Source organism: Eretmochelys imbricata, chromosome 18 (assembly GCF_965152235.1).
Source record: "Eretmochelys imbricata isolate rEreImb1 chromosome 18, rEreImb1.hap1, whole genome shotgun sequence".
Classification (NCBI taxonomy): Eukaryota; Metazoa; Chordata; order Testudines; family Cheloniidae; genus Eretmochelys; species Eretmochelys imbricata.
Genome location: NC_135589.1, coordinates 288954 through 316353, shown reverse-complemented (window position 1 = coordinate 316353; position 27400 = coordinate 288954). Strand labels below are relative to the sequence as shown.

The following is a 27400-nucleotide window of genomic DNA, read 5'->3' as shown; positions in this document are numbered from 1 at the left end:
ACGGCCTGGAGAGGCGCCTCTCCCCCACCCCAGCCCAGGTGCTGCTGCGGGGAGAGAGCGTGGGGGCAGGGGAGTCCTCTCTCCCCACCATAGCCCTGGGGAGCCCCACTGTGCCCTCACCCCCCACACCTCAACTGTCTGTCCCAACCCTGACCCCCGCGTCCCCGGCTGCACCCCAACACTCTGCCCCAGCCCTGAGCCCCCTCCCACACTCTGAACCCCTTGGCCCCAGTCTGCCACATGAATTTTGTTATGTGCGCCAATATGGAGGTGATGTGTTACACATCACCTCCATATTTGTGGACATAACAAAATTCATTCTGCACATGGGTGGGAAAAATTAGAGGGAACGCTGCTTGTGAGTCACCTAGAATAGAATTGACATGAGCAAACACTCGAAGAAGAAAAAATGGTTACCTACCTTTCATAACTGTTGTTCTTCGAGATGTGTTGCTCATGTCCATTCCAATACCCGCTCTCTTGCCCCTTTGTTGGAGTTGCCGGCAAGAAGGAACTGAGAAGGCGTAGGGCTGGCAGCACCTGATATACCAACGCATCAGCGCGGCACTCAGGGAGGCTCCAAAGCTGGCCCTTCGGATACTGTAAAGGCAAAAATCTCCGACAACCGCGCACGTGGGTGTGTGCACACCTAGAATGGAATGGAAATGAACAACACATTTTGAAGAGCAACAGTTATGAAAGGTAGGTAACTGTTTTTTAAATAATGAGGTGGCAAAATTTGCAGATGATGATACTAAACTACTCAAGATAGTTAAGTCTAAAGCAGACTGCAAAGAGTTACAAAGGGATCTCACAAAACTGGAGGACTGGGCAACAAAATGGCAGATTAATTTCCGTATTGACAAATGCAAAGTAATGCACATTGGAAAACATAATCCCAAGTATATATATAAAATGATGGGGTCTAAATTGGCTGTTACCACTCAGAAAAGAGATCTTGGACTCATTGTTCTCTGGAAACAGCCACTCAGTGTACAGCAATGGTCAAAAAAGCTAACTAAATGTTGGGGATGATTAGGAAAGGGATAGATAATAAGACAGAAAGTATAATATTGCTTCTATATAAGTGCATGGTATGCCATGGACTTGTATAGAAGCAATATTATATTTTAGAAGCATAGAATCATAGAATCTCAGGGTTGGGAGGGACAGGAGGTTCTAGTCCAACCCCCTGCTCAAAGCAGGACCAATCCCCAACTAAATCATCCCAGCCAGGGCTTTGTCAAGCCTGACCTTGAAAACCTCTAAGGAAAGAGATTCCACCACCTCCCTAGGTAACCCATTCCAGTGCTTCACCACCCTCTTAGTGAAAAAGTTTTTCCTAACATCCAACCTAAACCTCCCCCACTCCAACTTGAGACGATTACTCCTTGTTCTGTCATCAGCTACCACTGAGAACAGTCTACATCCATCCTCTTTGGAACCCCCTTTCAGGTGGTTGAAAGCAGCTATCAAATCCCCCCTCATTCTTCTCTTCTGCAGACTAAACAATGCCAGTTCCCTCAGCCTGTCCGCATAAGTCATGTGCTCCGGCCCCCTAATCCTTTTTGTTGCCCTCCGCTGGACTCTTTCCAATTTTTCCACATCCTTTTTGTAGTGTGGGACCCAAAACTGGACACAGTACTCCAGATGAGGCCTCACCAATGGCAAATAGAGGGGAATGATCACAACCCTCGATCTGCTGGCAATGCCCCTACTTATACATCCCAAAATGCCATTGGCCTTCTTGGCAACAAGGGGATACTGCTGACTCATATCCAGCTTCTTGTCCACTGTAACCCCTAGGTCCTTTTCTGCAGAACTGCTGCCTAGCCATTCAGTCCGTTGCAGTGTATGGGATTCTTCCGTCCTAAGTGCAGGACTCTGCACTTGTCCTTGTTGAACCTCATCAGATTTCTTTTGGCCCAATCCTCAATTTGTCTGGGTCCCTCTGTATCCTATCCCTACCCTCCAGCGTATCTACCTCCCAGTTTAGTGTCATCTGCAAACTTGCTGAGGGTGCAGTCCACACTATCCTCCAGATCATTAATGAAGATATTGAACAAAACCGGCCCCAGGACCGACCCTTGGGGCACTCCACTTGATACCGGCTGCCAACTAGACATGGAGTATTTTCTTGAATACAGCATGCAGATGTGGCCGCACCATCTCAAAAAAGATATATTTTAATTGGAAAAGGTACAGAAAAGGGCATGAAAAACATTAGGGGTTTCGAACAGCTTCTGTGTGAGGAGAGATTAATAAGACTGGGACTTTTCAGCTTGGAAAAGAGATGACTAAGGGGGAATATGATTGAGGTCTATAAAATCGTGACTGGTGTGGAGAAAGTAAACAAGGAAGTGTTATTTTCTCCTTCTCATAACAGTAGAACTAGGAATCACCAAATGAAATTAATAGGCAACAGGTTTCAAACAAACAAAAGCAAGTATTTCTTCACACGATGCACAGTCAGTCTGTGGAACTCTATGCCAGAGGATGTTGTGAGGCCAAGACTATACCAGGGTAAGGATTAGTTAAGTTCCTGGAGGATGGATCCATCAGTGGCTATTAGCTAGGATGGACAGGGATGCAAACCATGCTCTGTAGTGTCCCTAGCCTCTGTTTGCCAGGAGCTGGGAATGGGCGACAGGGCTTGGATCACTTGATGATTACCTGTTCTGTTTATTCCCTCTGAAGTACCTGGCATTGGCCACTATTGGAAGAGAGAATACTGGGCTGGATGGACCATTGGTCTGATGCAATATGGCTGTTCTTATGTACTCTCTCTACTGTCCAAAATTTCACTGCTCTGTGAGGTGAAGGATTCAGTGCTGCGCCAGTGGCAAGTTAAGGAGAAATTCCCAGGTTTCCCTTAGGGCCCATACAGCATACACTTCTAGTCAAGGAAGGTCACATGATATCAGACCTTAAAATTGTAAAGTTGTCATGTGTATGTAAAATAAAGTAATGTTGTAATGCTCTGTAAGTTGTTTGTTACCATTGTCTTCTCCCTCCGTGTTGTGACCAGTTGGACTCAGGCTGGATTTGTCAAAGGATCTTAAAGGATTTAGGTGCAGCTCCCTTTGCATTCCAGTGGGATTTGATTTTACAGGCAGAAATGAAATATTGTAACAATGCGTCTCATTGTAAGGCTCTGAAGTATTTTTAAATAGTTTCTCTATAAACTGTGCAGCAAATATGAAACATGTAGTAGAGTGATTGTAAAGATTTTATTGGCACTTCTTAGGATGACCTGCATAATTCATTAGTGGCTTCACCACCATCTTCATGTCAATAAAACCTTGATAAAACACCACACAATCATTTGTCCTCTCTCAATTCATATATTTAAAATGATAATGACATTTGTAGGATTGGAATACAAGGCTGATGCATCAAGCTTTAAATAAATATGTTGTACCACTTTGTGCATTGTCAGACATTTACTTCTGTTTCATGGAGCAATGTTGTAACAGTAAGCCATTCCAGAGCAATTATCAACAAGCTATGTGTGTGGAAAATACTTATGGAGATGTGTTTTCTAAAATACACAATATTACAGTTAATCTATTTCCTGCCATCCTTCTGATGTTAGTTGTAGATACCTTCTAAATGTGCTAATATATTACAATGGTCCTTGCAGTTGAATGGGACGAAAATGGATGTACGAAATTTAAAAAAACCCATAGAGAGAGGTTCAGTGATAGATTAGGAGTGACTTATGTCTCAGTTCTGGCAGGTGTTGAGCACTTGCAAAAAGTGTTGAGTACCCACAGTTCACAATGAGGTCAATGCTCAGCACTTTGCAGGACTGAGTCCTTTTTGTATTACTTGTATTCCTTGAGTCCAAGATGTGAAAAAATATATTCTTGAAGATGAAATTATGTTGGCAATGACTGTTTAGCACGCTCCATGAGTAATGGAGAAAAGGTGATGGAAAGAAAATAAGTACCTCAAACACATCAAGTTGATTATATTTCCTTGGGTTTTAATTAGTCTTCATTGTTGCCTGTATGGATGTTTTGAGTGCCACGAAGGGGTGGCCTGAGCTGTCAGGGGGAGGAAGGAGCCCAAGAAGCCGTAGTGATTCCTTTTAAGAAAATGTATCCTTTTCATCTGAAAAGACAAAGTTTTCAGTGACAGCTTCTCTTCATGGCAGTATTTCTCATCTGCAAATGGCCAGCAGTTTTAGGGGGATATTATTAAATACCTTTTTGTATAGCTGCACCACTTTGAAAGCCTGAAAATGTTTGTCTTGATTTCTGCTCATTGCTGCTTCTGCAGAGACACAAGGTGGAAGCACTCTTGTGCAGCTTTACTTTGTTGAGTTCCATGGAATTCTTTAAAAAAAAAAAAAATTAATTGACTTCTAAACCCCAGAGGACATTCTTTGCTAAATATAGCACAATAGGTGGTGAAATGTAGGGCTCAAACTATTTGCATTCTGTCACTGACAGTGGATTCTCACTTATATCCACACTTTGCTAAACCACAGACTCTATAATCTGCACAGAAATCTGACAGTTTCTTCCCACGTTAGCAAACTTTTAATAGCAGAGACAGCACTCCTATCACTACGAGTTTATGACCCGAAGAAGAGCTCTGTGTCTCTCTCACCAACAGAAGTTGGTCCAAAAAAAGACCAACCCACCCATCTTGTCTTTCCAATATTCAGTCATTTATAATGAGTCTTCCCAGCTATTACTGATAATTAGCAAGGTTCTTCAGTACATTTAAATTTAAATTTTCTTAACAAGCATGGTCCAGTGGATATGGCACTGGACTGGGAGTCAAAAGATTGGTTATTTGTCCAGCTCTTCCATAGACCTGCTGGGTGGCCTTAAACAAGTCACTTTCATCATAGAGCTTCAGGATATGATGCAAGTCCCAGCGTGTGGCTAGTCCATTGGGAGTGACCCCGGTAGTATGCTGGACTCCAAGGACTCACATAGTTCCACAGGGACAGACCTGTGGCCTCTTGAGATTCTAAGACTGGGCCTTCAGGTCCCAGCAATCTCTGTCTCTCTCCATAGCTCTCTGCAGTGAATTCAGCTGAGACAGACCCTGTGGGAGGCTTGTACTGTTCTGCTTTAGGGTGCAATTCTTTCAGTGAATATTTGCAGCAAGAGCAGGCAGCCTTTTCAAAGCAAGGTAACAATTTATTAGTGACCTGGCTACAGAACCTGCAAGTCCTTAGGTTAGCATAGAGAGGCATTCCATTTCTGTCTCTCTGTCTCTCCCTTGTCCTTAGTCCCAGGTGAGAGCCTGTTTCTCCCCAAAGGGCAGCCTTTACTCCAGCCACCTGATGCCTTTGTCCTTTGTTTTCTAGCTGAGTTCATGTCGAGGTTTCCTGCTGTTAGGTGTCAGTTCTCATTGTCTTTCCGGATTCTTTGTTGGCATGGATCAGTTTCAGTCAGTTTTTTAATGATCCTTCATTCCACCCCAGACAGTGATACACAGACTTCATGTCTCCTGTGCTGCTCCAGGAGCAGCTTTGGCCCTTTCACACCCACTAGTAGCGATGCAAAGGGAAACGGCACATATAGGAGTCATAAAAATATTATAGGAAATTCCCACAAAAATTGTCACAAATTTTTCTTTCTGTACTTCAGTTTCTTCATCTGTAAAGTAGATATTTGCCCTCCTTTTAATGCGTTTTTAGATCTACAGATGAAAAGTACTGTATTAAGTTCTGTAGTTGTATAAAGTTGTTGTTCAGAAGTTTGGGCTAGTTACAGCTGATGTGCACAGTAATGTTTTTCAACCAAGTTATGACTGGTATTTAAGATGAAATTGCTGTCAGTATTGTCATGCATTATATAGAAGAACCAGACGAAATTGGGATATTTTGTTTATCAAGAGCTTACTTTTGTGTTCATATTATGAATTCCACTTTAATTAGCCTAGTATATATTGTTAGGCCATCTTTGTTATCTTCCATAGAGAGAGCGACTGTCTCAGTATTCGTAGCAGTATATTTTGTCACACACCATGTTCCAACTGGCATGTTTGCTGTAAGGATTTCTGCTGATTCCAGTTATATCTCCGAAAATCCACAGTCAAACTAACCTCTGTTAACAAGCCACGGAACCACCAAGGCATCTTTTTGGGCACTGGAAACTTAATGAACCCAATTTCCTTTTTGCCCTGAGGAACAAATTTCAGCAACTTAGGATCTAGTTACGGTTCCATACTTAATGTGTATCGGTGCATTGTCTTTAGTCACTCTCCCTTCAGTCATCTGTGTGTAAAGCCTCTTAATTCCATTTTATTGTTTTATATTGAAGTACGTACATGCCATGTTGTTCTACAGATGTTATAGAGAAAAATTAGTAATTGAGGCGCTGATCCTGCAAACACTTTTGTACATGCTTAATTTTAAGCATGTGAGCAGTCCCATTCATTTCATTGGGGTTTTTTTCATGCTTCTAGTTAAGCATGTGTGTGTTTCCCAAGCCTGGTAGAGCTGATACTACAGATCACAGAGATTTTGGATGAATATAGTTTGTTTGTCTTGAGTATTAATATTCCTTGTGGTCCTTCACTTTTGAGGAAAAAAAAATAGTGATCAGATAGATCATTGATGGCTGTAAATATTTTATGTTATATATTCAACCAGCTGGTGGTGATAAACAATAGAATTATTAATTGGCTTTTGAAATTCATTAAAATCACAATTAAAGATAAGCAGGTTGCCAGTGACATGTTGCACATCTAGAGTGCCATCCTTTTGGATGACACATTAAAACATTATTCCTTCTGTTTTGTTTCTGGTTGCTGTTGAAGTAGAAATTAAAAATTTTAGGACACTCTTGGAAATAACTGGTTTCAGAGTAACAGCCGTGTTGGTCTGTATTCGCAAAAAGAAAAGGAGTACTTGTGGCACCTTAGAGACTAACCAATTTATTTGAGCATGAGCTTTCGTGAGCTACAGCTCACTTCATCGGATGCATACCGTGGAAACTGCAGCAGACTTTGTAGCTCACGAAAGCTCATGCTCAAATAAATTGGTTAGTCTCTAAGGTGCCACAAGTACTCCTTTTCTTTTTGCGAATACAGACTAACACGGCTGTTACTCTGAAACCTGTCATTATGCAAGGCACTGCATTTAGCCGTATGGAGTGGAAATCTATCAACTGCATGAAAATTTTCAGTGGAGTGGGGTGGGAGGAGGTATTGTTTCATATTCTCTGTGTGTATATAAAGTCTGCTGCAGTTTCCACGGTATGCATCCGATGAAGTGAGCTGTAGCTCACGAAAGCTCATGCTCAAATAAATTGGTTAGTCTCTAAGCTGCCACAAGTACGCCTTTTCTTTTTGGAAAAAACTATCGAGCATAACCCAGTATCCTGGTCAATAGTAGTACTCTTTCAATCAATTATAAGGTATGAAGTATTGCTGTGTATTTTCCTACATTATTATTGTATTGCCAGTTGTTAACTCCTTGCTCTGTAAAGTAATTTTTGGCCCAAGGGCCATATCTGGGTATGGAAATTGTATGGCGGGGCCATGAATGCTCACAAAATTGGGATTGGGGTGTAGGAGGGGGTGTGGGCTCTGGCTGGGGGTGTGGGCTCCGGTCTTGGGCTGGGGATGAGGGGTTTGAGGTGTAAGAGGGTGCTCCAGGCTGGGCCAACGGGTTCAGAGGGCGGGAGGGGGACCAGGGCAGGGGAATGGGGGGCGGGGTGAGGGCTCTGGCTGGGGGTGCAGGCTCTGGGGTGGGGCTGGGGATGAGGGGTTTGGGGTGCAGGAGGGTGCTCTGGGCTGGGACGGAGGGTGTGAGGGGGATCAGGGCTGGGGCAGGAGGTTGGGGCACGGGAGGGGATCAGAGATGCAGGTTCCGGGCGACACTTTAGAAGCAGCAGCATGTCCCCCCTCCGGCTCCTATGAAGAAGCACAGCCAGGCGGCACCACCCCGCAGCTCCCATTGGCCGGGAACTGCAGCCAAAGGGAGCTGTGGAGGTGACACCTGCGGACAAGTCAGTGCTTGGAGCCCTCTGGCTGCCCCTAAATGTAGGAGCCGGAGGGGGACATGCCACTGTTTCCAGAAGCCATGGCGCACGCGGAGCAGCCCCCAACCCCGCTCCCCAGATGGAACATGGGAGTGGGGCAAGCCCCAGACCCTGCTCCCAGTGGGAGCTTGAGGGCTGAATTAAATTGGCTGGCTGGCTGAATGTGGCCCGTGGGCTGTAGTTTGCCCACCCCATCTTAGAGCATGAAAAAATAGCTTGTAAAACAAATTCTGTCTTCTTCTAACATTGCTCTGGCCGTTTAGCTGTCACTGCTTTTTGGTAAAAACTGATCATTTGGATCTTAGTTCTAGAGAATGGTTTGGCTATTTTTATTTTTCTATGTGGTTGAAAACAAAGCTCAAGTGAGAGTGAAGGTAGTACCCAGGACCAGACCAGTCTAACCATGATTTGGTGTTGGCAAGTAATGGGCGTAAACTTGTATTGCAGCCCAAACAACTGTAGCTGCACCAAAGATGTGGAAGAAACCAAAAGATCGGACCCAAGCCACTGAGGAGGTGTTAGAGGCGGAAACAGAGGTAAGGGGCAGTGTAATCTTCCTATATCTTACTTTCAAGATAATGTGTAACCCTCTTGTAAGGCTAGCTTGGGTCACACACTACCACTCATTTAGCTAAGAAGGTGTAAATGGACTTGATTGTGGGGGCAAACTGTCAGATACACTCCATTATACTTTAAACAGATATCTGTAGTCTGCAGATCTTTCGGATACCTAAATATGCATTCATTTTGTCTAATTTATATCCTCCCCACGCTCAGGGTCACTCGTCGTAACTACTGTAGTTCAAGTGAAGGATTGGACAGGTCTCGCTTTGGAGCCCATTAGAGCTGCTCAATAAATAGCCTCAGATGTTGGTGTTGAGTGGCATAGCATGCCTTTCCCCTTCACAATGCTGTATTTGTGATGTCATGAACAAAGAACTATGTCTTCATGGCAGAATCAAGCTGGAGGAGAAGCCAAGAAGTGAAAGAGTTGAAGTTGTCATGCAAACCTGCATATCAACAATAGCTACATGAATAGAGAAAATTTTCAGCAAATCAGAGATTCCCTCTACCTGTTCTCTCAAGTTTGCACTGGTGTGAAGTCCTTCTTTCTGGTAGTCTGATGTGGGCCACCATCTGTATTAAGGGACAGAAGATAACCCTTGGATGAACTTGCACAGTTCCTGTTGACTTCAATGGGATTATTGCAGTACATCTTCAAGGACAGAATTTTGGCAGTGGGTCTCTCAGGGTCACAACACTAGGAGTCTTAATGGGGTTACTTCTGTAATGTGTAGCAGACTAAAGGGAATTGCAACTATTGCCACTAGAAAGTCTCATTTTGGAGTCCTCTTCCCATGTAGGCCATGTTTAAATGTGCAGAAACTGTTGGAAGTCTGAGAGAGTTCTACTCTTTGTACAGAGACAAACAAAAAACTAATATGAGTGCATTAATTTCATTCGGTTTGTCTTCGGTTTTCTCTCCTCACATTGCTAGTTAAACTAGTTTCTGCAATTCATTACCTGCTTCTCTATGTGCTATCAGCTCTGTGCTGTCAGTCCTTTAGCAGTAACTACATTTTTACGTGTTGTGGTACTAAGTTGAGAAGAAGGGTGGGGAGAAGTTCATACATAGATATTGAAGATAGAAAACCTTCTCAGTTTTCACTACTTTTTCAGCCAGTGATATCTTATTTTCTTCCCCAGTTGTCCTAACCGAGCTTTTAACTACCCCAAAGGTCCATATCTTGGTTACTACCCTTCTTATCAATCAAACTTTCCAGCTTGGGTGATGGACTCTGCAGAGTGGCAAGAGCGCTACTGCAGCATTCCCAGCACTTGCTTTTCCAGGGAATGAGAGACATGTGGCAGGGGTCTGTTCTAATGTCAGTATAGTTCCATTTTATTTATCCTCTTCCCACACATAAGTGTTGCATTCATAACTATATTTATCAACAATAATCCACATATCTCATTCATAGTTTTAAAAATGTATTTTGAAAATTTGTTTCAGTTCTTCTACATATGCACTGACCCACTATAGTTATAATTTGTCAAATGCTATGGTAAATAATTTTAAATGTTCTGAGTGGTGGAATTGTTCATGATCTGGTACACTATGAAGAATGTAAAGGTAACTTGAAAGTTAAACTAAAGCTTTTGCTCATAAGTCATGTTTGTAAATGGCTTGATTTGAACTGTTCTGCGCATACAACCCTGGTGTCCAGCATGAATGACAGCCCTGGCATGACTTTTTTGAGAAAGCTACCTGGGAGCCCTGCGGTATTATGTTTACATTCTTATGGGGTTACTGTCAAAATGTATTTTAAATTATCTGGGGAAATCTAGAATTAGAAGAGTCATGAAGAAGGGGGAATTAGCAATAGACTCTATAATCAGATTGATTAAAACTGTCCTTTATCAGCACAACTAGAAAAACTGCCTGCCCTTAGCCAAACTGGGTAAATGGAAGCATTATTCATTGTCTCTTCTGAGAGCACCCTGCATGTGGGCAGGCTGTATGTTCCACAGCTTTCTCTGATCACTCAGATCAGTTTACTGCAGGTCTGTCATCCTTCCACTGTAGAAGTATGTTGCACCAATTTGCTTGTATCTGCAGAATTAATCATGAGTCTTTGCTCCTAGTATATCCTGTCAATGAGGATTGACAGGTGGATGTACTAGGAGCCTCATCCTTGGTGTCAGCAGGTGCCTGTTTTTACTATGCAGTAATGGCATACAGTCTAATTATGTGAATATCCAGTTCTTAGTGGACAGGTGCCCACGTCACACTTTCACATTAAATATCCTACCATCACAGTTTGCCCCCTAGTTGGCAAATTCAACAGAAAGGCTAATTATTAAATGGACCGTTGAAATTGAAGTCATAGAATCTACAATACTAGGGTTGGAAGAGACCTCAGGAGGTCATATAGTCCAATCCCCTGCTTAGAGCAGGACCAACTCCAACTAAATCATCCCAGTCAAAGCTTTGTCAAGCGGGCCTTAAAAACCTCTAAGGATGGAGATTCCACCACCTCCCTAGGTAACCCATTCCAGTGCTTCACCACCCTCCTAGTGAAATAGTGTTTCCTAATATCCAACCTAGACTTTCCCCATTGGAACTTGAGACCATTGCTTCTTGTTCTGTCATCTGCCACCACTGAGAACAGCCGAGCTCCATCCTCTTTGGAACCCCCCCTTCAGGTAATTGAAGGCTGCTATCAAATCCCCCCTCATTCTTCTCTTCTGCAGACTAAATAGCCCCAGTTCCCTCATCCTCTCCTTGTAAGTCATGTGCCCTAGCCCCCTAATAGTTTTTGTTTCCCTCCACTGGACTCTATCCAATTTGTCCACATGCCTTCTGTAGTGGGGGGGGACCAAAACTGGACTCAATACTCCAGGTGTGGCCTCACCAGTGCCGAATAGAGGGGAATAATCACTTCCCTCGATCTGCTGGCAATGCTCCTACTAATACAACCAAATATGCCATTGGCCTTCTTGGCAACAAGGGCACACTGTTGACTCACATCCAGCTTCTCGTCCACTGTAACCCCTAGGTCCTTTTCTGCAGAACTGCTGCCTAGCCATTCGGTCCCTGGTCTGTAGCGGTGCATGGGATTCTTCCGTCCTAAGTGCAGGACTCTGCACTTGTCCTTGTTGAACCTCATCAGATTTCTTTTGGCGCAATCCTCTAATTTGTCTAGGTCACTCTGGACCCTATTCCTACCCTCCAGCGTATCTACCTCTCACCCTAGCTTAGTGTCATCTGTGGACTTGCTGAGGGTGCAGTTAATCCCATCATCCAGATCACTGATAAAGATGTTGAACAAAACTGGCCCCAGGACTGACCCTGGGGCACTCCGCTTGATACCAGCTGCCAACTAGACATCCAGCAGACCCATTGTTTACCCGTTGAGCCCGACAATCTAGCCAGCTTTCTATTCACCTTATATTCCATTCATCCAATCCATACTTTTTTAACTTGCTGGCAAGAATACTGTGGGAGATGGTATCAAAAGCTTTGCTAAAGTCAAGATATATCACATCCACCTCATATCCACAGAGCCAGTTATCTCATCGTAGAAGGTAGTCAGGTTGGTCAGGAATGACTTGCCCTTGGTGAATCCATGTTGACTGTTCCTGATCACTTTCCTCTCCTCCAAGTGCTTCAAAATGGATTCCTTGAGGACATGCTCCATGATTTTGCCGGGGACTGAAGTAAGGCTGTAGTTCCCCGGGTTCTCTTTCTTCCCTTTTTTAAATATGGGCACTATATTTGTCTTTTTCCAATCGTCCAGGACCTCCCCCGATCGCCACGAATTTTCAAAGATAATGGCCAATGGCTCTGCAATCACATCGGCCAACTCCCTCAGTGCCCTTGGATGCATTAGTTCTGGACCCATGGACTTGTGCATGTCCAGCTTTTCTAAATAGTCCTTAAGAATATAAGAATGGCCATACTGGGTCAGACCAAAGGTCCATCCAGCCCAGTATCCTGTCTACTGACAGTGGTCAATGCCAGGTGCCCCAGAGGGAGTGAACCTAACAGGTAATGATCTAGTGATCTGTCTTCTGCTATCCATCTCCACCCTCTGACAAACAGAGGCTAGGGACACCATTCCTTACCCATCCTGGCTAATAGCCATTAATGGACTTAACCTCCATGAATTTATCCAGTTCTCTTCTAAACCCTGTCCTTAACCTGTTCTTTCACCACTGAGGGCTGCTCACTTCCTCCCCATACTGTGTTGCCCAGTGCAGCAGTCTGGGAGTTTCCCTTGTCTGTGAAGACCGAGGCAAAAAAAGCATTGAATACTTCAGCTTTTTCCACATCATCTGTCACTATGTTGCCTCCCCCACACTTTCCCTGGCCACCTTCTTGTTGCTAACATACCTTCCTAAGTGCAGGACCACCTTCTTGTTACCCTTCACATCCCTTGCTAGCTGCACCTCCAATTGTGCCTTGGCCTTCCTGATTACACCCCTGCATGCTCTAGCAATATTTTTATACTCCTCCCTAGTCGTCTGTCCAAATTTCCACTTCTTGTCAGCTTCCTTTTTGAGTTTAAGCTCACCGAAGATTTCACTGTTAAACCAAGCTGGTCGCCTGCCATATTTGCTATTCTTTCTGCACTTCGGGATGGTTTGTTCCTGCGCCCTCAATAAGGCTTCTTTAAAATACAGCCAGCTCTTCTGGACTCTTTGCCCCCTCATATTAGCTTCCCAAAATATAAGGGAGTAAGCCATGTAGTGTGCATCATCATGCCCTTTTCCAAGCCAGGGTGTGAAGTACACTGGCAGGGGGCAATGCCAGGAAAGCTTGCAGTTGCTGTGTGTTTTTTCATCATTCAGTTGAGGACTCAGTCTCCAAGGCCATTATGCCAAATTTAGTTAAAGAAAAATGAAATAAATTTACAAATTCTTTACTTAGAACAAAAAGAAAAGGAGTACTTGTGGCACCTTAGAGACTAACCAATTTATTTGAGCATGAGCTTTCGTGAGCTACAGCTCACTTCACCAAAGCTCATGCTCAAATAAATTGGTTAGTCTCTAAGGTGCCACAAGTACTCCTTTTCTTTTTGCGAATACAGACTAACACGGCTGTTACTCTGAAACTTAGAACAGTGCAGAAAGCATTTTTGAATGCTATGTTTTAGATAGCAAAGTGATCAAATTCTTCTTTTGAGCATCATAAATTAATTACACCATTCTTTTAATGGATGAATGTGGTTTGAATCTGGACTTCTCCCAGGAAAATTGTGTTCCTAGCACTTCACTGAATGTCATCAGAATAAGGCTGTCCCCTTGGAGCATTTTAAAATTTAATAGTCAGGGATAACATACAAAATATGCAAATACAGACTAACACGGCTGCTACTCTGAAACCATACAAAATATGGGGTTTCCTGAGAAATAGCAGCCAGATGAAATTGCATTTGTGTGTTACATTAGCATTATTTATTGGAAACTGCTCCAGTTTGCAGCGGGTATTTTTCATTTAGAGAAACAACCCCTATGAACAGGGTTCTGCACTAGTGGAGCTGCTGTTTTCCCATCAGATGAGGGAGTGAGAGATTGCATGGGTTTGGATTCCTATCTGTTACTCCTGATCATCGTATTACAGGGCTTAACTGTTCCTTCCATTCTAACTCAACAGTACATGTAGACTTTATAGGTAATATTAAGCCATTCCAGTTACACTGTTAATTGACAGTGGGTTACTTCAGAAAATGAGATACTGTGTTTTGAGTAAATGATCTTATTTACTCTGTTTCATTATAGTCGTACATGTCACAGTTTAAGATACATATACATTATAGTGTTGTGCAAATGTGCTGTAGTGAAGAGTATGTAGCCGCTTCACATACGGAGTGTCTTGGAAAGGGTGTTGTTTTTAATCAGAATCTCTCTCTTGCTTCTGCTTCAGCGTAAAGTAGAAGAGGAACTTTCGGGTGACAAAGTACCTGAATCTGAACAGGATAAAATGAGACATGTGTTCCACCTGGAAAGAGATACCTCTGAACTTAAAAAAGCAAAAGTTGTGGAAGAAAATGGAGAGCAGGAAGCAGAGCCTATACGTAACGGAGCTGAGTGTGTTTCAGAGAGTGAAGGAGCTGATGCTAATTCAGGCTCCACAGAGAGCTCTGGTGAAGGGCTAGAATACCAGTATAAACCAGGTAAATCCGGCCTTCCGGCCTGCCTGAATGCATGCATGCTTTGCTTTTCTCTCTTTCCCCCTTCCTTCAGGATGAGTAAGGAATGCTACATAGGCCCTAAGAAAAGAAGAGTGCTTATGGACTGAAAGCAGTGTACTCACACTGGGGAGATGTTGTGTTTTACAGTATTTAGCTGTGTTGGGATTTTGCTAATCTACAAGCCTAGAGAGCCCTTCTAGGAAGTGTCATTTTTCCTTTCTGGTGGTGAAAGAGAAGAGAGGACTGGAGAGGAAGCGGGTGAGAGGAGAAGAAAATTCCTGGCTGCGTCAATTTATATGTCTGTGTGTAGATGACTTCAGCACAAGTACAAGTGGCTGTGTGAGGTAGCTGCCGCACGCCTGGCTTTTGAAATTGATCAGAGAAGTCCTTTTAGTTTTAGAAACTTTAATTAGAGGAGACACGAGAATATTTGACACACAAAACAGAACCATGAGATCTTTTCATTAGAATAGTAGCTCTGCTGTAATATAAAACAACAGATATTAATTTAAAGTGGGTTTAAAAGATTACACTGTCAGATTTAACTACTGAATACCAAACCCAGTTGTATTATTTTAAAACAATTACCCAGTTATACAATTTCATAGATTTTAATGCCAGAGGGTTGCATATGATCTAATCTAACCTACTGGCCTCTGATTTACATCTAGACATTCAAAACCTTCCATTTCTAAATTGGTCCCAGTTGGAGAAGGTGATCCTTTACAAGTCTATGCTGAATAAAAAATAAATAATGTATGTTAATAATCTGACCAATCCTAGTTATCTAGCCCTAATCAAGATATGAAATGTTATTCTGTTGTCAAATGGTTAGAGTGTGGGTTCCAAGAAGACAATACCTTTCCTGGTATGTAGTGTTATAGATGCTGTACCTGTTTTCTTTTATTAATGATTGTATTTATTTTGTATAGCCTGAACTGCTGTATAGTCTCCCTGTTTAGCAAAGACTCTGAAGCGATGTTCTTTACTCGGTGTTAGTACTAACTTTCAAGTATTTTATTTTCCAGATGCGGTTTCCTCTGAATAAATGAAACAATTTCCTTAAGAGCTTAATAAATATAAAGTGTTAAGTAAAATAGGTAGGGAACACAGACACAAAGCTGGGGAGTGAAATATAGGTGATGAGGAACTATTGCAGTCCAATTACACTGCTGCTGCTTCTGCAGCATTCCATTCTGTTGACGATCAGAGTAGCTTTTCTTATATTAACTGGCAGAAAGAAGCACATCTGTTGATAGCATGATAATTCATAGCATGGCTACCAAAAAAAAATAAAAAGCCTCTGGTAGTCTATCTATTTATGAAAAAAGAAAAGGAGTACTTGTGGCACCAGCTGTAGCTCACGAAAGCTTATGCTCAAATAAATTTGTTAGTCTCTAAGGTGCCACAAGTCCTCCTTTTCTTTTTGCGAGTACAGACTAACACAGCTGCTACTCTGAAACCTATCTATTTATGGTAGACCACCTACTTATCAGGTAAACAGATTTTAAAGTAAACCTGCAATTTATAAGATGTCTTTTAATAGAAACATGTCATGCAGAGTCAATGGTCCTACAAATTTCAGACTTTTTGGGTGGTTCATAGACTAATTTTGGCCGTGCTGTAACTTGTTCCTAAAAGGAATGAATCAAGTGAATCCCTTTTGAAATCAAAGAGCACTTCATTTTTATTCTGAAAGGTGATCTTGACTAGTTTGCACAATAATCCTCAGTTGTTAGATCTTTTCAAAGCTATACAGATTTTCCTTCTAGTAGATTTTAGGAAGAATTCTCCATTTGGCCTTGGTTTGCTCTATATGAAAGAAGGCTGTCTCTGACATTTACTAGCTGCTTACTTTTCACACTATAATTTCTTTTTAGCAAACTTCCAAGAAAAAAAGTTGTGTGTATGTAATTATTATTTTTGTTATTTTCAATATTTATCCACATACAAGTGGGGAAGCAGTGTGGTCCAGTGGATTGGCTGCTGGATTTGGATTTCTCTCCCGCTGAACTGGCACTGGCCCTGTTTTTCCCATATGTAAAATGGACGTAGTGATAAAAACACTTTAAGATCTGTGGGTGAAAAACACTGTAAAAGGTCTAGGTATTATAATCCTTTGTACGTTATATTTTCTTTCTCAATGAAAAGCTTGTTGTTTGGAACAAGTTTCTCTTTGTGGTCATAGGGGTGCAGATGATGTCATAATGTAGAGAATCTGAACTCAAGGTTCAAAGGAATTAAATGAGGAAAGAGCAGAAAGACATAGGAAGAAAAGTTTAATAGAATAGACTGATGGATTAGGTAGGAAACAGAGCAATGCTGTTCAGTCTCAGTAAAACACACAAAAAAGAATCTCAGATGTTTTTCTTCAGATAAAAGTGTGTTTCCCCATTTATGAGCCTGATTAATCAACCTGGCTGTTGAGCTAGTAGATGTTTTCTTCAAGTGCTTGCTCATGTCAACTCCAAGTAGGTGTGTGCATGCTGCATGCACAGTCGCCGGAAGGTTTTTCCCTTAGCGGTACCTGTCGGGATGGTTCAGGTGCTCCTGGAGTTGCTCCTTCATGGCGCTGCATGTACAGTCCTGCCGACCCACCACCTGTTCAGTTCCTTCTTACCTCCAGTGACAGTCGTTGGAGCGTTCTCTTCTCTTGTTCGTGGCTTGAGTGATCCCCTAGTGGTCTCTTAGTTTAATCTGTGAATAGTTAAGATAGTTGTTAGCAGTTCTGCTCCTTTCTGAATTACAGCCCGGGCTCGTTTGCAGATGCATTCCTCCTTCTTTGGAAGGACCACCTGTTCTACGAATTTCTGCCTATTCTACTTGCCCACAAGGTTCTGCTCAAGGGCAGAAAGCAAGGAGCCTTGGTGATATTGATAGCGTCAACCTGACCCTGTCAGCACTGGTATAGCACTCTCCTGGAACTGTCAGTGGACACCCCGATCATCCTGCCCCTAGTTCCGGACCTGATAACCCAGGACCACAGCCATCTCTGGCGTCCCAATCTCAAATCTATCCACCTCACGGCATGGAGGCTTCATGGTTAAATCCACTAGAGCTGACATATTTGGGGCCCTTGGCAGTAGGAAACCATCCACAAGGGCCACCTACTTGGCCAAGTGAAAAAGATTCTCAATTTGGTCCTTATGGAATCATATTTCTACGATGAAGTCATCAGTACCCTTCATCTCGGACTATCTGCTGCACTTAAAGTAGCAAGGACTGTCGGTGTCGTCAATAAAGGTTCACCTGGCTGCCATTTCGGTGTTTCACCCAGGGGTTGCCAGCCAATCAGTCTTCGCTAACCCAATGGCCAGCCGTTTTCTTAAAGGACTTGACAGGTTATACCTGCAAGTAAAACAACTGATTCCTACATGGGAACTCAACCTGGTGCTTTCTAAACTAATGGGGCCCCCTACGAACCCCTAGCAACATGCTCACTACTCTACCTGTCAAGGAAGGTGGGATTTCTGGTGGCAATAACCTCATCTAGGAGGGTATCCAAGCTTAAGGCCCTAACATCCAAACCTCTTTACACTATCTTATATAAGAACAAGGTACTGCTTCGGCCTCATTCAGCCTTTCTTCCAAAGATCGTCTCAGTTTCATGCCAATCAGGACATTTTTCTCCCAGTATTTTACCCTAAGCCACACACTAATAGCCGGGAACAAAAAGTCCATTCCCTGGATGTTCGGTGGGCATTGGCCTTTTATATTGAATGGACAAAGCCATTTTGAAAATCGAACCAGCTTTTTGTCGCAGTAGCAGATAGGATGAAGGGCCTCCTGGTGTCTTCCCAAAGAATTTCATCGTGGGTCACGTCCTGTATCTGGGCATATTAGGATTTGACAAAGATACTTGCCCACTCACTGACGGCACATTCCTCGACGGCAGTCCTGGCACCGGTCTCGATCCAGGAGATCTGCAGGGCCACGACATGGTCATCAGTCCACACCTTTATGTCTCACTATGCCATTACGCAGCATTCCAGGGACAATGCAGCATTTGGCAGAGCAGAGCTTCAGTCGGTGAGTCAGTGAATTCCAACCCCACTTCAAAGGTACTGCTTGGTAGTCACCTAATTGGAATCGACATGAACAAGCACTTGAAGAAAAACCAGTTACCTACCTCTCATAACCGTTAAAAGAAAAGGAGTACTTGTGGCACCTTAGAGACTAACAAATTTGTTTGAGCATAAGCTTTCGTGAGCTACAGCTCACTTCATCGGGTGCATTCAGTGCATTTTTTCCACTGAATGCATCCGATGAAGTGAGCTGTAGCTCACGAAAGCTTATGCTCACATACATTTGTTAGTCTCTAAGGTGCCACAAGTCCTCCTTATCTTTTTGTGAATACAGACTAACACGGCTGCTACTCTGAAACCTCTCATAACTGTTGTTCTTTGAGATGTGTTGCTCATGTCCATTTCCAGACCCCCCAGCCTATCCCTCTGTTGGAGTGAACCGGCAAGAAGGAATTGAAGAAGTGGCGGGTTGGCAGGGCCCCATATGCAGTGCCATGAAGGCATGACTCCAGGGGGTGCCTAAACCGATCCGACGGGTACCGCTAGGGGAAAACCTTCCAGCAACTGTGCACACAGCGCGCACATACCTACTTGGAATGGACATGAACAACACATCTTGAAGAACAACAGTTATGAGAGGTAGATAATGAGGGGTTTTTTTCTTTCCTAATTTTAAACACTGCTGCCAGCAGACAAAATCATGGCTCCAGATCCTCAGATGCTAATTTTCTGTAGACTGCGCAGCTGCAGTTGTGCTTGTCCCTCATGGTTCTGACATTTGTCTTACCTTGAGCATTGACATTGTAAAGCAAAAAACTTTCACATTTTCAAGCTGCACTTGAACTCTGTTCCACTCCCAGGATAGAATGCTCAGAAGTCAAAGTATTTTGTTGCCCTGTTTTCAAAAACTCTCTGATTTTGCTCCTCCGTTCGTGAATCTATTTACTTAAGAGCTCTATCCTGGATTTTTATTGTCTCTAGCATCTAGTCATGGGTGAAAGTTGGTGACATTAGTACTTTATGTGACTCCTCCTGGACTGTGCTGTATGTTCCCCATTGCTTATGCTCTGACAATTTAACTTGTTTATTTCTAAGTGAAAATTAAAAAAACAATTTTAGCCAAAGATACCTTCTTCCAGGTTTATCTAAAGTGTACTCTCCAGGAGCAAAGCTCTTTGTGTTGCCTATGAACCTTAGCCATCTTCTATCATTACAGAACAGTGGAAGCCCATGGATCCTGAAGGGAAGAAGCAGTACGATAGGGAGTTCCTGCTGGATTTCCAGTTCATGCCTGCCTGTATACAGAAACCGGAAGGGCTGCCTCCCATTAGTGATGTGGTCCTCGACAAGGTGAGAGGAGACCCAATAAAACAGGTGTGTGCAAATTCTGTAATAAAGAGGTGAAGACACTAAGAATCATTTGACTGAAAGGGAATGGGATGAGAAAGAGGGGGTTTAACTTTTAAATGCCAAGAATCTGAATTTCTCAATGCTAACAGCTCATCCAGGTTCCTGGTTCTGTTGCATATTCAGTAAGCATCAGGATTCTATTCATATTAATAACTATGGATTCTAATGTAAACTAGAGTATTTGGTGAGCTTTTTGGCATATGTTTTGTCAGCAAGGGAATGGGACGGTATTTGGTTAAAGCCACATATTATAAAATAACACAAGCTTGGGCTGTGATTTTCAAACTTTTTTTCTGGCAACCCAGTTGAAAAAAATTGTTGTTGCCCGCAACCCAACAGAACTGGCGATGAGGGGTTTGGGGTGCGGAACGGGGCTCTAGGCTGGGGTAGGGGGTTGGGTTCAGGAGGGTGTCAGAGCTCTGGGCTGGGGGTGCAGGCTCTAGGGTGGGGTCAGGGATGAGGGGTTGGGGGGAAAGGGGCTCTGGGTTTGGGCCAAGCTCAGGGCTGGGGCAGGGAGTTGGGGTGCGGGAGGGGGTCAGGGCTCTGGGCTGGGGGTGTAGGCTCTGGGGTAGGGCCAGGGATGAGGGGTTTGGGGTGCAGGAAGGGGCTCCAGGTTTTGGGGGGCTCAGGGCTGCAGCTGGGGATTGGGGCATGGGTTGGGGTTGGGGTTGGTTTACCTCGGCCAGCTCCCGGTCAGTGGCGAAGTGGGGGTGCTAAGGCAGGCTTCCTGCCTCTCCTGGCACTGTGACCGTGCTGCATCCCAGAAGTAGCCATAAGCAGGTGTGGCTCCTAGGCGGAGGCGTGCAAGGGGTTCCACATGGGTCTCACACACAGGCACCGCCTCCCTCCAGGAACCAGCCAATGGGAGTGCGAAGCCGGTCCTTGAGCCGGGGGCAGTATGCGGAGTCCCATGGCCTGCTGCTGGCTGCTTCCGGGGCACAGCGTGGTGTAAGAACAGTTAGGGACTAGCCTGCCTTAGCCATGCAGCACTGCCGATGGGACTTTTAACAGCCCGGTCGGCAGTGCTGACCAGAGCTGCCACGACCCAGTGCCTTCCATTCTGTGACCCAGTACTGGGTTGCTACCCACAGTTTGAAAACCACTGGGTTTGGGTGTGATCAATTAATGAATATGAACTGACCATCAGTGCGGACTCGATTTTTTAAAAATGTGCTTCACTGTGAGATTATATTGATTGGTTGATGCTAGCACATAAAAATGGTGACATGGAGTTGGCCAAATGTCATTACATAATGAGTCTTCTCACTATCTTTTTGTATCTCTTGAAGGAAAGTTATTCATTATTATTTTAAAAGAGCTAGTCATAGGGAGTCTTACCTCAGTTACGGCCATGTAAATCTGTTGACTCCTGCAGATTTACACATACTTGACAGAACAGATTTGGGCCCCTAAGATTCAAGCACAAATCAGAGTATTTGTGATTTCCTATTGGGTGAACATTTCCACTTTAAACTTCCAGGACTGGCAATGCTGTAAAACCCAGCTATGCCATCAGGAAAGGTTTTCTCTAAACTACTGCCCTTTCAGTTTTCTGTGACCTCACCTGGTCATCATCTTTCAAGGTTGCTTTGCTTGGTCAGCCATTTGCCTTGTTAAAACTAAGGGTATTTGTTTCATATCAGATGACAGTTTAGTGATCCTTAACCATGACCATCAAATGTATTTCTCAAATAGTAGCCCTACTTAGCCATTTTTTTATTCTCTATAAGTCATGTCAAACCCTGACAAATTTTCCAGAGTTCTCATTGTCCTTGTTGTGTATTTATATAACAGCCATTGGTGTAAGGCATGGCACAAATGAAATACAATTTTTTGTGTAACTCTGGAAATTAATAGAAAACATTAAACTTACCGTTTGCTAAAATAACAAATATATGTTGTAACCCTGCTTATAACTAATTGGACATTGGCAGAGGACTGTCTACAGATTACACATGTTTGTAATAACCACATCACAAAGTTTAACAGACTCTTTTTGTTGTTGTTGTTGTTCCACCATGCAGATTAATCAGCCAAAATTGCCAGTTCGAACTCTGGACCCTCGGATATTACCTCGAGGACCAGACTTCACACCAGCCTTTGCCGATTTTGGGAGGCAAACTTCCGGGGGAAGGGGTGTAGCTGTAAGTATGAACTATCTTCAGGCTTACTAAGTTAAAAAATAGTGTGAATGAAGTTAAAAACTGGCCTTGATATTCATGAAATCTAGCCTCAAGGAAAGAAAGTGCCTTTTAGGGATCTTAGATATTTTGGTTTCTATTCAATCTGCCTAAAGCAGAGAAGTTATTTTCCTTGAGCGCTAATATAGAAGCAAATAAAATCATTGTGAGTGCTTCTAACTTGATAGAAATTAAGGTAAATGAGTTTGGTAATAATTTTTCCCCTTTCTTGCTCAAAAGAGATCTGCTTCAAAATCATCCTTGCAGCAGTGGGGCACAGCCTCTGTGATACCAATGGCCACTTTGGTAATATGCCAGGAGCTTGAAGGACACGGTTAATATAAATACATATTTTTCATACAGTTGCATGTGTTTTGTGTCTGTGTGTGTTCTCACAGAAATCCATTTATATTAAACGCAAATAAATAAACTATATTTTCCTAACTGAAGAGCTTGCTTTCTCTTTGTTCTATTTCTTTATTTTATTTTATTTCTTTCCATTTGCCACTTTGCTTCATTCACACTATTTTTTCTTTCCTTACTTTTTGTTCTCCCCTTTTTGTATTATTATTTCATTCCTCCTCCTCTGTTTTCCTATCTCTGCCCTGCCTCCTCCTCTTCCTGAATTCTTAAAAATCTTCCCCCTCAATTCTTTCTTCTTCCCTTCCTCTTGCATTCCTTGTTCCTGGCTCATGATTGGCTGAAATGTGCTGCCTCGCTAAAAGGGCTAAGCCAGCTGCAGCCTGAAGACAGAGGCTGCTGTGATTGGATGAAAATAAGGCTCAGTTTTGCTCTGCTCTGCTATGCCACCAGCTGATGCTGTATTCAATTGTATGTCTCAGCTGTGTAGCAAGGAGTGGATTTCACTTCTGCTTCTCACTGATCTGCAGCTGTTTGAAGCAGGAAACAGGAGAGGAGCAGCAAGCAACTGAAAAGGGAAATGGCTTCTAGAGGAGGGAGAAGCAGGGAATGGGAAGAGATTTCATCCTTTAAAACTAATAGTTTCCAGTAAGAAATCTCTTCAAATATCATTCACTTGATAACTCTTTTGAATGCTAATATCAGCAACTTTCCAGGATATTAGCATTCAAAAGAGCAAATTTGTTTAGGGCTTTGTATAGATATAATGTATCCATTTTGGAAGGTAATACTGTGAACTTAGTGTGTGTGCCTGTCTTTGATAGCTTTAAATCTTGCTTTTAGTCTCAAAAAATGAAGTTACTCAGCCTTGAAGCTTTGATGCAGTTAAAGATGGCAACATCTTTTTTATTCAGAAACTCTTCAATGGGTTGCAGGTTGCACACCAGTGCCATACAGCATTAGTTCTTCTTTGAGTGATGGTCCCTATTGTATTCCACTGAAGAATTATGCCTATGCACCATGGGTCCAGAGTTGGAGAATCTGAAAGTAGTGTCTGTTGGTCCACACATGCATCATGGCTACCTTGTGCTTCCGTTTGAGGTGATGAAGGGCAGACCAGACCAACCATGTCTCCAGTTCCTTTTCAGTGATGCATGGTCTGGATCAGAACTTCCAGGGTCCTCGTCTCTGACACACTTCTGAAAAGATAGTTGTAAATAGCTTTAATTAGTTTTTTAGTAGTTTTACCAGGCTTATTTTCTCTTAGTTTTAATAGTTAATACTTTTAGCACTTGTTTTTAGATAGGCTTTGAGGTTTTCACCTCCACATATGGGTACCGGACTATGCCCAGGACTCCAGGCTTTAAACTTTGTGCCTTCTGCCTGCAATCCTTTTTGGTCAGAAACAACCACCAACGCTGCCTCTACTGCCTGGGAGAAGATCAAATCATGACCAGGTGCAGTATTTGCCAGTCCTTCCCCAGCTGTACCCGCGAAGTCTGGGCACTTTGCCTCTAGAAGCATCTTGTGGAGCTCGCCATGAGACCACACTTGGACCCAGGCCAGGGAACACCCCCCATACATTGGCCTGGTTCAACAAGGAGCATGCCTCCTGCTACTACATCTGACTCTGGTGCCAGCAGAACTGCCCCTGTGATGGGGCTTGGTTAGGAGGTAAGGAAGCCATCCCGTAAGCATGGGACTAAGTATTTCTCTAAATCAAAGAAGATCGACACTCCTTTCCCCAGCTCAGCCCAAGGGGACTGAGTATGTTCTAAGTTTCACAAGCACAGGAAAAAGACCCATAAACAATAGGACCCAGCAGTTTTAGGTGCCAATCCATTGGTACTGCCATCTCCGGCACCCCACTAGACGCGGGACCGTTCTGTACCAGGAGTGATCCCAGTGCCAGGACCAATGCCTCTCACACCAGGGATATCTGGAGCTATGGCTGCGTCTCGGGACATCTTTTCCTTGCCAGACCCGGAGTACCCCCTCCATCGAGTCCCTCTACTGCTAGAGAGATTCTGTCCCATCCAAGGAATGTGTCTCTGATACGAGGTCCCTCACCCTCTGCACTGATGCTCTTCACTCTTCCACTGGCTCCGACGGTACCACCATTAAAGCCAGAGTGCGCTGTCTCCTTTTCAGATGAGTCGGAACTGAGAGAAGAACCACCTTTATCATACCACCCTTATGCACCATCGCGGAAACCACCACATCTCCAGCAACAACTACCACCTCAGCTACAACAGAGCCACTGGTACCACACCTTGGGACCACCACAATCTCTTTTGGATCTGACCTATTGGGCATATTGGAGACCCTGTGCACAATACGGCCCCTCAAAACCTGCCTGATTTGCGAAGGAACTGTCAACTGCCTTCCCCTTGAGGTATCCTTCCAGCAGGCATATGGATCCAGTGGTGGAGAAAGAACTTTTTAGCCTGGTCCCAGCAGTTCCACTGGAACCGGCAAGATTCCCTTCCTCTTCACCAGACAAAGTGGTTGCTACATCATCCACTTCCCCACTGGATGACTTCATGCAATTCCAGGAGCTGTTACAGAGAGTCATGGTGAAACTCCAGATTCCTTTAGAAGAGATCCAAGACTTCCAGCACAAGCTTCTGGATGTCCTTCACACCTTGGGGCTGGCAAGAATAGCATTACCAATTAACTAAGCTAGACTGGAGCCTTCCAGAATAGTATAGTACACCCCTGCCACATGCATGGCTATTATGTTCTGGCCAAAGGATCTGAATTTCTTTTGTTCCATCCGCCTCCAAATTCCCTAGTAGCCCAGGCTGCTGCAGAAAGGGCCAAACAGCAACATCTTCGATCCACACCTGCTGATAAGGAAGGGAAGTGTATAGATCTTCTAGAACATAAACTTTTTCATCTTCTAGCCTACAATTCAGAATCACAAATTATTAGCCAAATAGGATTTCCTAAATTACAGTAAATTCGAGGAATTTTGATAGCCTTCCACAACAAGATCGTGCTCATTTTCAGGCACTTGTTGATGGAGGGAAGCTCATGGCCAGAACTGCTCTCCAATGTACAGTAGATGCAGCATATTCCTCCTCCACGGCCATGGCTGCAGCAATAGTCATGCATAGATAGTCTTGTCTCCATTCTTCTGGTTTTCCTAGGGAGTTCCAGAATACCACTGAGAACCTCCCTTTTGACAAATCCCATCTTTTTAACCAGAAGACAGATGAATCACTACATACACTAAAGGACTCCAAGGCTACTCTTCACTCATTGGGCATCTACACTCCTGCCCTGAAATGAAAATTTCACTGTCCATCATCCACCCAGTGCTTCAGGTCTCCTTACCCACAGAGACCTAATGAGCCCTAGGGAAACGTCAAAAGACACAGAGAGGTCTTGCCTCCCATGGCATCCCTATCAGGCTTCAACGTCCCAGACTCAATCTCCAGCCAAGGGGTGTGAGCCCAGGAGCCAGACTCAATCTCCAGCCAAGGGTGTGAGCCCAGGAGCCGCTGACCACTATGTCTACTGCCTCATGACCTTCCTACTCCCTTTGGGGGTCATTTTTCTATGCTTAGAGTGTGATAACAGACAGATGGGTATTGACATCATTCACTGTGGCTAGATGACAGAGTTTGTCACATTCCCTCCTCGAAAACTCCCATCCCCATCACCCTTGGGGGCTGCTCTCACAACAGTATTCTTGTCCAAAAGTTGAACTCCTTGTTACAAAGGGGAGCAATATAATACATTCCTCCAAAATATCAGAGAATAGGATTCTACTCAACTTACTTTCTGATACCCAAAAAGAAAGGTGGGTGGAGACCAGTCCTTGATCTTTGGCACCTCAGTCATTTCATCTGCAAATTCAAGGTTCATATGGCAGTGACGAATTTTCATTACAAGGTGCTCCCCTTCAGGATAGCTACTGCTCCCAGAGACTTGATCAAAGTATTTTCCATTGTAGCAGACCACGTCAGGCATTATGGACTCCTTGTGTTTCCGTATCTCAACGATTGGCTCCTAGCCACCAGCTCCAGGCAAGAAACCCACGCATCAGCCTCTGTTACTTAGAATCATAGAATATCAGGGTTGGAAGGAACCTCAGGAGGTCATCTAGTCCAACCCCCTGCTCAAAGCAGAACCAATCCCCAACTAAATCATCCCATCCAGGGCTTTGTCAAGCCTGACCTTAAAAACTTCTAAGGAAGGAGATTCCACCACCTCCCTAGGTAACACATTCCAGTGCTTCACCACTCTCCTAGTGAAAAAATTTTTCCTAATATCCAACCTATACCTCCCCCACTGCAACTTGAGACCATTACTCCTTGTTCTGTCATCTGCTACCACTGAGAACAATCTAGATCCATCCTCTTCGGAACCCCCTTTCAGGTAGTTGAAAGCAACTATCAAATCCCCCCTCATTCTTCTCTTCCGCTGACTAAACAATCCCAGTTTTCTCAGCCTCTCCTCATAAATCATGTGTTCCAGTCCCCTAATAATTTTTGTTGCCCTCTCCTGGACGTTTTCCAATTTTTCCACATCCTTCTTGTAGTGTGGGGCCCAAAACTGGACACAGTACTCCAGATGAGGCCTCACCAATGTCGAATAGAGGGGAATGATCATGTCCCTTGACCTGCTGGCAATGCTCCTACTTATACAGCCCAAAATTCCGTTAGCCTTCTTGGCAACAAGGGCACACTGTTGACTCATATCCAGCT

General features: G+C 43.7%; 1 protein-coding gene across 24 annotated transcripts in view; it reads left to right on the top strand.

The window, feature by feature from the left end:
• EIF4G3 (eukaryotic translation initiation factor 4 gamma 3) overlaps nucleotides 1-27400 on the top strand; it is a 449900-nt gene that overhangs the window by 310013 nt on the left and 112487 nt on the right. For 13 of the 24 annotated variants that reach the window (XR_013348334.1, XM_077837081.1, XM_077837078.1 and 10 more), the window contains 4 exons: nucleotides 8460-8548; nucleotides 14443-14692; nucleotides 19952-20109; nucleotides 22170-22289. Coding sequence is in view for 23 of the 24 variants with exons in the window: in XM_077837081.1 (XP_077693207.1) it covers nucleotides 8460-8548; nucleotides 14443-14692; nucleotides 19952-20109; nucleotides 22170-22289 (617 nt within the window). In the remaining variant the exon portion in view is untranslated. Of the gene's footprint in view, nucleotides 1-8459; nucleotides 8549-14442; nucleotides 14693-19951; nucleotides 20110-22169; nucleotides 22290-27400 lie in introns of those variants that run through there. The other 11 variants (XM_077837080.1, XM_077837079.1, XM_077837077.1 and 8 more) reach the window with 2 other exon arrangements.